Consider the following 15,069-nt stretch of genomic DNA (forward strand, 5'->3'; position numbering starts at 1 on the left):
TATGAGATACAACAAAAAGACTTCTTAGAGGGAAGTTCATAGTGATACAAGCCTTCCTCAAAAAACAAAAAAATCTCAAATAAACAACCTAACCTACCACCTAAAAGAATTAGAAAAAGAACAAACAAAACCTAAAGTCAGCGGAAGGAAGGAAATAATTAAAATCAGAGAGGAGATAAATAAAATAGAGATTAAAAAAAAAAGAAAAAAAATCAATAAAGCCAAGAGCTAGTTCTTTGAAAGCATAAACAAAATCAGCAAATCTCTGGCCAGGCTCACCAAGAAGAAAAGAGAGAGGATCTAGATAACGAAATAGGAAATGAAAGATGAGAAATAACCAATACCACAGAAATACAAAGAACCATAAAAGAATACTGTGAACAATTATATGCCAACAAACTGAACAACCTAGAAGAAATGGACAAGTTTCTTGAAAGATTCTAGAAAGCCCACCAAAGCTGAATCAAGAAGAATCAGATAATTTGAATAGACCAATCACTAGAAGTGAAGTAGAATCTGTAATTTAAAAAAAGCCTCCAGGGGCAGGAGAAGGGTATAGCTCATTGGCTGCTTAGCATGCACAAGGTCTTGGGTTCAATCCCCAGTACCTCCACCAAGAAATAAACAAACAGACAAACCCAATTACTTCCACCCTCCTCAAAAAAAAAAACAAAAACAAAAATAAAAAACACAAAAAACAAACCTTCCTGCAAACAAAAGTCCAGGACCTATGGCTTCACTGGGGAATTCTACCAAACATACAAAGAAGAACTTGCACTGATCATTCTCAGACTCTTCCAAAAGATTGAAGAGGAGAGAATACTACCAAAGTCATTCTTCAAAGGCACCATCATCCTGATACAAAAAGCAGAGAAAGATAATACCAAAAAGGAAAATTACAGGCCAGTACCTTTGATGACTGTAGATATAAAATTCTCAGCAAAATATTAGCAAATTAAATCTAACAACACCACAATCAAGTTGGATTCATCCCAGGGTCACAAGGATGTTTCAACATACACAAATCAATCAATATGATACACCGCATTAACAAAAGAAAGGACAGAAACCACATAGTCCTCTCAATAGATGCAGAAAAAGCATTTGATTAAATTCAACATCCATTCATGTTCCAAAGATCAAGAGTTCAGAAAGCTCTTACCAAAGTAAATATAGGGGAAACATACCTCAACATAAAAAAGCATTTGTGACAAATTCACAGCGAACATAATACTCAATAGTGAAAAACTGAAAGCCTTCCTGTTAAAATATGGAACAAGACTAGAATGCCCACTGTCACCACTTGTATTCAGCACAATACTGGAAGTCTGAGCCACAGCAGTCAGGCAAGAAAAAGAAATGAAAGGTACCTAAGTGGGAAGAGAAGAGGTAAAATTGTCATTATATGCAGATGACATGGTACTATATAGAAGACCCTAAAGACTCCACACAAAAACTATTAGAACTGGTAAATGAATTCAGCAAGGTAGTAGGATACAAGATTAACATACAGAAATCTGTTGCATTTCATTACACTAACACTGAAATATCAGAAAGGGACAGTGAAAAACAATCCCTTTCAAAGTCACATAAAAAAAAATACTTAGAAATAAACGCACTCAAGCTGCCAGTCTTTTTGGCCTGCTGTGTCTGGTCAGGGAAGAACTTCTCCACTATAAACCCATCATTGTGAATGGTGATAACCTGTAGCTGAAACACTACAGCTCTTACTGAGACTTGGTAGATTTTCTTGAATAAATGCCTCTCATTTTGTTGTGTGTGCTTTGATCAGTTTTCAGACACTTTAGTTATTTTTGACAGCCTTTTCCTGTTTTTTCCATTGGTTTTAAGGCAGAGGATTTTGGGAGCTCCGATCTCTCTTTATTCTTTTTAACTTTCCTCCAGTCTCTTTCAGCACTGTAGCCGGTCTTCCCTGCCCTCCCACTCCCCCACCTCTGCCCCTGCCCCTTCTCAGCGAAAAAACAAATCCCCATATAGCCAGTCATTTTACTTTTAACCTTAAAAGGGTTCAAGTGTCTTTTTGTTGCTCTCAGAGTTAAAAAAAAAAAATCTAACATTGCCCAAAGCTGTCTGGTTTGCCTTCTTTTATCTTGTGTGAATTTAATCATCCCTCTGCCCCTCATTGTAGACAATGTCCAATCCTTAGGCTCTGTTTAGGGAGAACTTTGCTTTCTATTCCTTAAATATCAAGGCTCTGATCAAATCAAGGCATAAATACTGACTTTGGAATCTGAGGTATGTCAGTTTGAATTTCTGTTCCGCATTTATTAGCTGTGTGACTGAGCACATGTGCTAACTTATCTTAGTTTTTTTTTATCTGAGGTATGGTGATTTACAAATAATATTTCATAATGTTGCTCTAAGACTTAGTGATAATGGTTGTAAACTGATTAGCACAGGGCCTTGTATCTAGGAAGTATGTTTATTCCCCGTCTGATACTGTCTTACCATCATTTCTTTGAGTAAGTAGTTTATATGAAATAGCAGTTTGCATAAGTGGGATTATTCCAGTTGCACAATTACACCAATTTTTTAAAATAAAAATTTATACCTGAATTTCAGTTGTATTTGAACACATTTATTGAGTACCTGATGTCTAGTTCATAGTGCCCTCATTAACTTTTTAAAAATATACTTTTAATTGAAATATAGCATATTAAAAGTTTTACCTTTAAATCAAGGGGAATTTTATTTTTCCCTCTGGAATGAGACTATTAAGACATCCATTTTTTTATTTTGAAAAAATTTGGAACTTGTGGAATAGAAGCAAAAATAGTGCAATGAGATCCTGTATACCCTAACCACAGTACAGTGATCATAATTAGGGAATTAACATTAGTACATTTCTATTATATAATTTGACACTCCATCAAATTTTGCAAGGTTTCCCAATAATGTATTTATATCATTTTCCCCAGCTGATCAGTCCAGAATCATACACTATGTAGTTACTGTGCCTCTTTATTTTCCTCCAAACTAGATTAGTTCGTCAGCTTTTCTAAAACTTTCATGATATTGATATTTTCGAAGGCAGTTGTTTTCTAGAATGTTCCTTAATTTGCTGCTTTCTGGTTCCTAGTAATTTTGTTGAGGTTATGCATTTGAGGGCAAGAATACTATGTAGGAGAGTCTACATAAAAGATGGTATATTCTTGCCAGCACATCACATATGTGATGCCAGTGTGTTCCCTAATTGATGATGTTAACTTAGATGATATAGGTAAGGTAGTGTCCACCAAGTTTATTTTCTCTAAAGTTACCATTTTCCCCCTTTGTCATTAATAAGTAATTTGTAGGTAGACACACTGAGACAGGGTAAGTATTCTTTTTCTCAAAAACCGTTGATCAAATGGTTTTTGCATCCTGGATGATGCTTGTCTGAATCAGTCATTACCATCGTGGTGGCAAAACAGTAGATGATTAAAATTTCAATAACAATTTCTAGGGGTTTCAGTTTTACTGTTCCTGAGAGAGCTTTCTTCATCCAGTAGTGATAATTACAAGACACTTGGCTGTTAACTTGCTTATGTGATGGGTTTATTTTTCATATGATTTTTAGGTTAATGTACTGGACAGACTGGGGAGAAGTACCAAAGATAGAACGTGCTGGAATGGATGGTTCAAGTCGCCTCATTATAATAAACACTGAAATTTACTGGCCAAATGGACTGACTTTGGATTATGAGGAGCGGAAGCTTTATTGGGCAGATGCAAAACTTAATTTCATCCACAGATCAAATCTGGATGGAACAAATCGGTAAGATTGCCTTATAAATTTATTTTTGAACTTCAGATCAACACCAGGATATCTTGATGTAGTAATCAAATTATAAAGCATAATTTTGTTAAGAAATTAGCACATTTTTGGCTACATGTCAAAGGGGAAGAAGAATAGACTTTTAGTTGACTTTTTAAAAAGGGTAACTATATTTCGCATCTATCTTGGTAGTATTTAAAATTTATGGAATATATTTTCTTCTTTTTCACTCTCAGCTGATTTAGTTCTTTAGTGTGTCTCAACCAGGGATAGTACTTCTGCTCTGTCCCACAGTGTTTGGAAATGTGTGGGGAATTTGGGTAAACACGGGGACTAAGAATGCTAATAGCATTTTAGTTCCTGGGGGGGCCAGGGATGCTAAACATCCTGTAACATGCTGGACACTTCATACAGCAAAGAGTGATCCTATTCAGAATTACCTATAGAGCCCTGCTCCCCTCCCAACCTACCCCACCCACCCCAGTGCTGTTTGTGGAAGCTCATTTGATAAATTTGTAGACCAGGACAGGGTTGGCCAACTTTTTCTCTGAAGGGCCAGATTGTAAATATTTTATGCTTTTAATAAGAGCATGTAGCAGAGCACAGTACCTAGCACTTCTTAGGTGTTCAGTAAAAATGTGTCAGATGGTATTACTTATTATGGAATAATAATTGTGTGCTCTTCTTTTTGAGCATGGTCCTTTTGATCACTTGAAAGCTAAAGTATGAGCTTTAGCTGATTTTCCAGTGATAATTGATTTGTCCTTAAACTTCCACACTTTTGAAGTGAACAGCAGTGCATCTGCTGAAAAGCCATCCAAACAGTGTAAGGGTTGCAATCTAATCTTGGAATGAATAAACTAACAGATCACCACTTAGCCCTTGGGAACAATATCCACGGCCTTAGACCTGTTAAATTCAGAGAAAACTCGCACAAAAATAAAAAAAGAGTCCTACCATTCATCTCTGGGAAAGGCTATATAATTGTTGATTCCAGGTCTTCTTTCTAACCTGAGAGATCCACACAAGCTGTACAATTTATGTGATGAGCTTCAAAGACTCATTGCTGCCCCTCTTTCTTAACAGAAAAGAAACAATAGGAATTTATAGTATATGCTTACTTATTCTATGTTTGTATATCTTTTTCAAACAGTCTTCATACAAGTTGTGGAAAACAGTTTTAAGTATATCAGTTGCTTGGTTTTGGACATGGATAATGCAGGGCTTTCATGCATTTCCTAATATGCATTAATAATGCCTCCTAAACACTCTCCCTGCAGGAAGTACATTACTTTTAAGCCTCTGCGTGCTTTGTGAGATACAAAATGCATGGTTCTTTCTCTTCCAGTTGCAGTAAGGAAAGACTGCACTATTTATCTTTAAAGGAAAAAAATTATTCGGTATATTGTTATGATGGGAATTCTCCCATAACTGATCTATAGATTCAGCAGTCTCCACGAAATTCCAAAAGATTTTTCTTATGAGGATGGTGGTGTGCTTTTTTAAAAGATAAAATGACAAATTGAACCTAAATTTTACTTGGGAATGCCATGGACCGATTAAAATATAGCCCAGTTGATTTTCTAGAACTTAAAAAAAGTATGATGACTTTTCATTTGATTTCAAGACCTCCCCTAAAGCTAGAGTAGTTAAAACAATGAAGTACAAACTCCGAGGAACAATAGATATCAGTGAAACAGAATAGGGTTCAGAAACTGGTGTGAATATCTGTGGTTGGTTGACTTTAACATAGGTATCAAGGATGTAAACATGCTCTTTTAACCTGCCTTGATAGACACTGAAGAAAAAGAATAAACTTTAAAAACTAGACGGTGTATAAAGGCATTCTCTGTGAAAAATTTTAATTCCTGGTTACTAGAATCAGGTTTTCAAGGTAAGGTTATTGCAGTTATTATTAAGGTTATTAATGAACAGTTTGGTTTGTTGGTGTTCCTGTCCAGCAGCACTAGGAGATGTGAGGAATGGTTGGAGGCAAGGGTAAAGAGATGGGTCGGAGCCAGATCACACAGGGTCTGGTATTCTAAGATAAGGCATGTGAATTTTACCCTGGGAAGTATTAAGTCATTAGAGATTTTCGAGTAGCAGATTGGCATGGATGCATTTGTGTTTTAGAAATACCATTTTGGTGGTTGTGTAGAAGATGGTTTGAAGACGAATTATTTCACTTCCTACATCTTCCAGTTAATCATCGTGGTTCTCCAAGTGAAGTACGAACTCTTCACTGTAACTTACATGATCTGATTTCTTTACTTCGTTTTAGACAAATGTTCTCCCCGCTTCCTCCCTTGCATACTATGCCCTAATCCTAACAGACTGCTTGTGGCACTGTAATCGAGTCTGTGTTGCCTCCTGGGTTTCTGCTTTGAATGGCTGGTTAGATGGAAGTGCCATTCATTGAGATAGAAGATTCAAGTAAGGAGGATAGATAGACTCTTTTCCTTTTTTTCCTTTTTTTCTTTCTTTTTTTGATGTAGGAAGAAAATAAGGTTGAGTTTAGCTTTGAATATATTTGTGTTTGATTTGCTTACAAAAAACTATGGTGATAAAGTCTGGGGAGCTTTGGACACACGAGCCTGCAGCTCAGCAGAGCAGTTTCAGAGGGAGATTTAGATTTACAGCCATTATCAAATTAATGATTATTATAGCCATGGACTATAAACATAGGGGAATTTTACATCAATGCTAGAGACTTAGACAAAGATAACAACCACATACCAGAAACCTTGAATTTCTGCAGGGTTCACGATTAAAGGATGTCCCAGTCTGACTGAACTGTTGTATGATCAGCATCCTTGTTTGCCTAGTTCCAGAAACCCCTCTCAAACCCAGGCAAATCGACATGGTTCGTTATCAACTGAGTTTCCCAAAGAAGCAAGTTGAAGAGACTTACCCAAATAAGCAATAATAACCACAACTCTCTAGGGATGAGGGCTGAAGGTGAGGGTGATTGAGGGGGAGGTTGGATAGGGTGGAAGGTGGGCCTCATGTGAATTCTGTTAGTACCTCTGGGAAACTTACCAGACACTGAAGGATACACACGTATGGCAACCATACGTGCCACGGTTGATCATGTTAGGCAAAGATCAGAGGTGAAGTTAAGCTGGCTGTGAGTGAGCACAGTGGTGGTGAGAATAAGCAGGGTCACGATGTCAGCAGACTTCTTGGTGCTACTAGAAACATGCAGAAAAAACAGGAATATGCTGCTATTATCGCTCACTTCAGATCCCCTCCTCTACCCCCCCAGTGTGATATGATTTCCAAATTAAAATGAAGCTGTGATAAATAAAAAATTTATTTGCCTTCTCCCTTGATGATCTGAAAGCTTAGACCAGGAATTTGCAGGCTGTAACAGAATTAATCTCAACTTCCAATAAACTACAGCCCTCCCTCCAAAAGCCCTGCGTTAGGAAAAAAAAAACAGGGCACATGAGAAGTTACTACAGTTCAAATGAATGAGCCATATTACAGAATTAGAACATATGTTTTCCTGTAAATTCCTGTAAAATGCAGGAGAAAAAAAGTTATTAAAGTTCAGGAAGATGCAACATGTGTAACAATAGAGTGAATAATATGAAAGGATACATTTAATACTGGTACAGACAGAATGATAATAGAGAACATGACTGTTAAATTTAAAAGTTTAAGCAGTGACAACCAGATGACAAAAAAAAAAAAATCAAGTGAAATGGAAGATAACCTTAAATGCTCCCACAACTTGTAGAAGCAGGGATGAAAACAGTGGAAGAAAAGACAGACATGGAAATTGATCCAGGAGCTTTTCATGTGTTACTGCAACAGGAAGACATTATTATTAGATATTCAGAGAGTCAGCACATACCATTTACATTACTTTTCTTGAAAAGGTTACTTGCTGTACTTCAGACAGTTGATAGAGATGAAGTACAAGGTAGAGCTCAGAAGGATATCTGATAATTAAATTTTTGTGAAGGATGAAACCTGTTAAACATGGAGTTGAATCTAGTAATTGCTGTTAATGTGTTTTTAAAACAGTATAACTGTGAGATATTTTGATATCTCATAAAAATGGTTAAGTGAAAGCACATAATAATGATCTAAAATTCCAGGCTTTATCAATTAAAAAAATGAGACATGGTAGTGGGATGTTAGATGAGTAAAGCCATATTAACTTCTTACCTTATGTATGGGAGTGTCAGTAGATACTGTCTTATTCTTAAAGTTGATAATTATCTGAAATAGAATCAAATATGACTTAAAAACATAAAGATTGTTAAAATTAAATGAAAAGATTTGTGTTCTTCCAAATTCCCAGAGACATTAAAAAAAAAGCACAGGCATTCAGTAGAAGTCCATGAAAAATTGGAGAAGAGGAATGTAGGAAAGAATTTTAAAAATGACAGTTACAAGAAAAGAGTAAGATCGAACAATTATGTTATTAAATATAAATGGAGGAAATAATCTGAATGTTGAACAATATTTTTTTTAACCTTACTGCCCTGTTGTGAAATGTGTAAGTGGTAATTTTTTTACTTTGATAAAATACTGTTGGAATAAAGAGGAATCTTGCATTCTTGGGATCAATCCTACTTGGTCATGGTTTAGAATCCTTTTCTAGATGTCTCTAGATTCAGTTTGCTAATATTCTGTTGAGGGTTTTTATGTGTTTATTCATGAGAGATAGTGGTCTGTAGTTTATTTTTCTTGTGCTGTCTGGCTTTGCTATGAGTGTAGTACTAGACTCATAGGATGAGTTGGGAAGGTTTCCCTCTTCCTCTGTTTTCTGAAAGAGTGTATGATGGATTGATATTTCTCCTCCAGATATTTGGTAGAAGTCATCAGTTAAGCCATCTGGGCCTGGGGATTTCTTTATCAAAAGATTTTAAATTATTAAGTCAGTTTCTAAATTGTTCTGCATCTTTATATTTTTTATGTCTTCTTGAGTGAGTTTTGGTAATTTGTTTCTTTCTAGGAATGTTTCCGTTTCATCTAGGTTGTCCATTTTCTTAGCCTAAAATTGTTCATGGTATCTCCCTATAATGGTTTTAATTTCTAAGGTCAGTAGTGGTGTCTCTCTTTTATTCATAATTTTATTTACAAATTTCCCAGTTTGTGTCTTTTTTCTCTTTTTATCAGTCTAAAGTCTTGCCAGTTTTGTAGATCTTTTTATAGGACCCACATTGGGTTTATTGACTTTTTTCTATATTGTTTTTCTGTTTTATATTTCTTGGAATTCTACCTTCATATTTTAGTTTGCTTTTCTTTTTCTGGTTTCTTAAAGTTGAAGCTTAGATTATTGATTTAAAGTCTGTCTTCTTTTCTAATGCAGGCATTTAGGGATAAATCTATAGAATTTACCCTAAGCACTTCTTTGGTAGCATCTGATAAATTTTTTCCCATTTGTATTTGCATTTTCTTTTAGCTCAGAATAATATTTAGAAATTTCTTGTGATTACTTCCTTGACCCATTACTTACTTAGAAGACATTGAGGGAGAATTTAGAAAAATTTAGCAATAAATTGTGAATTTCCTGCATTTTTCTGTTGTTGATTTTCAGTGTCCTTAGAGTATACACTTTGAATGATTACAGTCTTTTAAAATTGATACTTGTCCTAATGTTCAGATTTTCATATCCTTGATGATTGTCTAATTGTTCTACCTTTTAATGAGAATAGGATATTGAGCTCTCAGACTGTTACTTTGGAATTGTCTGTTTCTCCCTTCACTTCTGTCAAGTTTTGCTTCATTTGTTTGAGGCTCTGCTTATCACCTGTGTAATTGTTGTATCTTCATGGTGATTTGACCCTTTGTCATTATAAAATGTGCTGCTTTATCTTTAGTAGTATTTTCTGTTTTAAAATATATTTTGGCTGATAGAACCACCCCATCTCTCTTATGATTACTGTTTGCTGTAACCTTTCACTGTCAATGAATTTGTACCTTTGGATATTAAGTGTGTCTCTTGTAGATAGCATATACCCAGTCTGACAACCTTTGCTGTATATAAATGCACACAGACACATTTTTTACAAAGAAAAACTGTATATATTTAAGGTGTTAATCTTTTGCCTTTTGATTGGAGTGTTTAATCTATTCATGTTTAATATTATTAATGCTATGGTTGGGTTTACATATGACTTTTTTTGTTCCTTTGGTTCTTTTCTGCCTTTTTTATATTAAGTAGATATTTTCTAGTGTGTCATTTAAATTCCTTCTATTTTTTTAGACTATTTTTGGGATTAAAATTTTTTAGTGCTTATTCTAGGGATTGTAATATTTCTTTTGTCAAAATCTACATTATGGTAATACTAAGTTAATTCCTGTAAATTACAGAAATTTTAATATAGCGTATCTCCAGTCCCTCTCCTCTCCTTTGTGCTCTTAATGTCACTTATATTATGTTTCTGTTATAACCATTGGAATGTTATAATTATTGCTTTATACAATCTTAGATGTTTTTAAAAGATTAAAGGAGAAAATGAGAAAACATTATAAACAGAGTCTTTTGTGTTAACCTATATACTTGCTGTTTCTGGCACTCTCTAATTCTTCCTGAGGGTTTGAGTTACCATATAGTGTCCTTTCTTTGCTCCAAATTAGATCTGTTCTCATCCCTGTCCTTTGTGCTTCAAATCTCTTACTTTTAAAACATCTCTTTTCCTATTTCTTTTTGATCTTCAAAAATTCCTCCTTAGGGATGCAATGTACAGTATGTTGACTGTAGTTAACACTGCTGTATTATACGTAGGAAAGTTGTAGGAGAGTTAATCCTAAGAGTTCTCATCACAGGGAGAAAAATTTTTTTCTTTTCTTTCCTTTTTGTTATTTCCATGAGATGATGGTTGTTAGCTGAACTTATGTGGGAATCATTTCACAGTGTAGGTAACTCAAACCATGCTATATGCCTTAAAGTTGTATTATGATATATGGCAATTATTTCTCAATAAAACTAAAGAAAAAAATCACAAAAAATAAAAAATATTCCTTCTTTTCACCTGCTGTTTGTTTCCTTATTTGTTGTGTTTATTAACTCTTGTGTTACTTTTAGTTTATAATTCATTTCTGAAGTGATCTATTCTTATACTTCTAATTCTTTTATTACTTCTGTCATCTCAGTTTGAGGTTTTAAATTTAATTTGTATTCTAGTGTTTTAGGTTATTTTGCAACAGGTTATACACTCTGTTCTAAGGCCGTATTTTTCTAGCCTATTTTTATTGTCTTTAGGGATGTCATTCTTTTTTATTCTTTTGTTTTTAATACTAACTTTTAAAATGGGATTTGATCTTAGTTTATTTTTTTATTTTCACAGAGAATTGTTTTTCTGGAACTTGTTGAAGAAGGCAGAATTTATCATAACTTTTGTAACTTCACAGAACTCTTGAGTTGGTGTGTGTTTAAAAAAATTGGCTGCTTGTTTTCTGAGATTTCCTGCCTCTTGTTTCCTTCTCCCACTTTGTTCTGTCCTGTAGTTTCCCATTATCTCTCTTGTACTGTCATTCTCGCTTTTTGTTCTGCTCCCAGTAGTGTATGGTCAATATGGGCCTTTGGAAGGGAGCTCTGTTAGGTCAGTTGGAGAGTTCGCAGTAGGTTAAAGAGCGCCAGCCCCTTCAGTGCCGGCCATGGATTCACTGTATTCAGTCACTCTTGGAGCTGCTCCAGGTCAGCTGCTGTTCTCAGGTTGGTTTTACCATGCTTTTCATTGTTAATCTGTTTTGTGTGTTCTCCCATTCCTGGATCTGCTAAATGCCATATTTTTTCCTTCTGATTCCTCCTCCAAAAGTGCTGATGCCAGTCAGGTCTTATGGCTGTTGGTAGTTTTCCACAACTTTTTGTGTCTTGAGTTTTGTGGTGGTGCCTTTTCACCTAGCTTTCTTGTAAATGTTGTCCATGGGTTTTGGGTTTTGCTGTCTGGTTCTTTTAGGGTTTTTTTTCTTTTAATTTTTTAGAATTGAAGTATAGTCAGTTTGTAATGTCCGTTTCAATGACACAATTACAAATGTGTCAATTTCTGGTGTACAGCATTATGTTTCAATTGTAATATATCTAGTTCTTTTTTCATGTGGAAGACTTGGAGAGATTTTTCAAACACTTTATCACTACCACTATTGTCATCTTTTTAGGTGTTGTAACATCTTCATTGTGATGTAGAGAAACTCTTTCAAGGCTAGATTCAGCTAGCAAAATTATGACAGTACTGCTTTGGTGTGATTAAGTAAGAAGATGTATTACCCACACAGGTGGGGAGTCCCCACACAGGGACAGAGGACAACTTTCTAGAAAGAGATCTAGAAACAGAAAGCGAATACAAGTGCACAGGTGTTTTATAAAGAATAAATCTGGTTGGTGCAGAATTTGAAAGAGGCACTGGCCAGGCATGGAATCTGAAAGAGATAGCAAGTGCCCTCCTGCACTTGAGGGTTTTGGCTAAGGTGAGCTCTCAGAAAATAACAGACATGTGGAGGAGGTGATGCTCAGAGGTTGCCAGCACTAAATCAGACCATCAGTAGGGGTCTCAGTTTGTTTCCTTTGATCTGCATAGTAAAGTAAAGATCCATTTTTTAACTCCTGGTCTAGTTGTGGCATACTACTGAAGAGCTTGGCTTTGATCTTGTCTGCAACATTTGTTCTCAGTATCCACGATCACTTTCTCCTTGAAGAAACTCAGTTTCCAGGGGGGTAAATCCCAACCAGAGGGAAGAAAGGTGAAGACTGTGTACACTTATCTAAACTTTGAGGAACAGGTCACCACTGGCTGGACGAGTCAGGAAAACCACAAAGAATATGACAAGAATGAGTGATAGCCTTCTTAATTCTGCCTTTTATTCAGTTCTGTTAATTACATATTTTACTGAAGCTGTTTAATTTTATCAGACATTCACTGAGTATCTGATAAATCCACCTAATTTGTACACATTGTGTTGTGTGAGATCCTGGGAATATAAACAAGCCAGAGTCTAGTATTTACTTGATTCTAATAAGCTATTGATTTTAAAAGCTTTTTATTGATTTAAAAATCAGAACATGAAATGTTCACCTAAGTTGTAAAATATTATCTCTGTGTCAGAAATATTAAAATATTGAAAACATACATCCTAAAATTGAGGACTAATTTATGAGTGTTTAATAAGTACCAAGCATAATGCTAAAAGCTTTTGCATATATTATCATTTAATCTTCACAGTAAACAGTGAAGTTAGATTATTACCTTCCATTTACAGATGAGGAAAACAGAGCTTGCAGAAATGATATAAGTAGTGTAAGTGCAGCAGACATTTGAACTCAGCTCTATCTGATTTCTTATCAGTATATAAAATGCTTTCAGTCAGTGTGTAAAATGAGTATATCTTTAGGGAGGAATTTTGTTTTTCCTGTCTGTTTATTCTGTGTTTAGTTAATGAGAGTGAAGTTTAACTTTTTATGTAATACACACAAAGGGCTTAGAAGACTTTTTTATGCCCAAAGTTTTTCGGAGATCTGATTATGTAATTTGCTGTTCTTTAGATAGTTAATGAAATGCTAAGTAATTTTGTTTTTACTATTTATTTTTCAGTGACGTTACTTGTCTTTTTTGGCAGTTTTTTGGAACTCTCTTTATGTCTTACCAGAATGAATTTTCGAAGAGTTTAGTGTGAAGTTTGCAAGCTTATTTAATTTTGAACTTAAACCATGATATCACTCCAATAAATGTTATACTCATTTTAGTAAACGTAATGAAGCTGTTCATTTAAAAAGTAGAAGAAACCACTTCAGAAATAGACATTGTGGCAGTTCTTATTGGGAAATGAGAGGAAAAAGTAACCTAGGAAGACATAATTAAGAAAAATGAGAGGAGAAAATTGTGATGATGTGGGCTGGCATAGGTATGAGGTTTTAAAATAGAAAGTTTGTTAAAATAGTCATGCTAATCTTGTATTCAGTTATTTAAAAGTCTGGCTCAATTTTAAAACACCTTAGGCTAGGACCATTCCATGTGGAATAGAATGCTGATTCTGCTTAGATAAAAATGATCTTACTGCTCTTGAATTTAATTTAATTTACTGGTAGTCTCATAGATATTAGAGAATATCAGATAACCTTAAGGACCTAAGAACTGGATTACCTTCCAGTGTAATATCCTTTATTTCTCTTTAGTTGCTTCTGTTTTCCTCTTTCCCTCCCAGCTGGGCTATTTATGAAATTACTATGTTTGATACTAAGAAAACATCAAAGCATTTATTTTATTTCACAATTTATGATTGTGGCTCAGAAACAGTTTGTTTATTATTCAAGAATATTTGCTAATTCCACAACTCTACATGACACTCTGCAAAGTTCTGTACCTTAGGTTCTAATCAGATTCTCTACCTTTCCTTTCATATCTTTAGAATTGCTTGTGAAATTTTGGGATCTGCTTTGTCTCTTGAACACATTCTGCTAGTGATTGAGCTTCCTTTTTGCTGCCTGACTTGTGACTGTTAAGTAACCATATAGCAGAAAGCCAGCCGAGATGATCATTTGGTGCAGCTGTCCCTGGGGTTTGCAGAGAGTTCTACCAGAACTTTTTAGCCTTGTGTATGTGCTTACTTCCATTTGTCAAAGCCATAAGAAGTGATGGAAAAAACAGGCTTAGATTCTTTGTTGTTCCACATCAGGACAGTAAAGACCTACTACTGCTGACTTAAAACTACTTTTCAGTGCCAACTCTAAACCCTGGGATTTTCTTTTTTGCCAACCTTTCTCTTTCTAATGACATGAATTATGTGGAAGGATGATGGAAGATGTGAGTCCAGAGGTGGGAACTGACAGCAGTGCTGACACTCGGGCCTTCACTGTCTTTGCTGGCTTGTAGTGAACCTGGGGCCTGCTGCCAAGTTAGGAACCATTCTCAAGCACTTGGTTGAGGATTTTGGGCACCATGAATTCAGATAAATTTGAATACTATGTGACTTATTTTTCATAGGTGTAATTGACCTTTAAGATATGAGTTACCCAGGATTTGTGTGTGTTAATGTGGACTACAAAACCATTTTAATGGGAGAGATGAAGTTTTGATTAAAAAAGAAAGTTTAGAAATGTTTGAGTTTTCTCTTTGTGTTAATAGGCAGGCAGTGGTTAAAGGTTCCCTTCCACATCCTTTTGCCTTGACGTTATTTGAGGACACATTGTACTGGACTGATTGGAATACACACTCCATTTTGGCTTGCAACAAGTACACTGGCGAGGGTCTGCGTGAAATCCATTCTAACATCTTCTCTCCCATGGATATACATGTCTTCAGCCAACAGAGGCAGCCAAATGGTAAGTGATCTTGATT

At 35.2% G+C, this 15,069-nt stretch overlaps 1 protein-coding gene across 3 annotated transcripts in view; it reads left to right on the forward strand.

The window, feature by feature from the left end:
- The window catches only part of LRP6 (LDL receptor related protein 6), a 126,089-nt gene that overhangs the window by 46,905 nt on the left and 64,115 nt on the right, over positions 1 to 15,069 (forward strand). For all 3 annotated transcript variants that reach the window (XM_015235650.3, XM_006199867.4, XM_031670661.2), the window contains 2 exons: positions 3,581 to 3,778; positions 14,857 to 15,053. In XM_015235650.3, the coding sequence (XP_015091136.1) occupies positions 3,581 to 3,778; positions 14,857 to 15,053 (395 nt within the window). The remainder of the gene's footprint in view (positions 1 to 3,580; positions 3,779 to 14,856; positions 15,054 to 15,069) is intronic.

The sequence above is a fragment of the Vicugna pacos genome, chromosome 34 (assembly GCF_048564905.1).
Source record: "Vicugna pacos chromosome 34, VicPac4, whole genome shotgun sequence".
NCBI lineage: Eukaryota > Metazoa > Chordata > Mammalia > Artiodactyla > Camelidae > Vicugna > Vicugna pacos.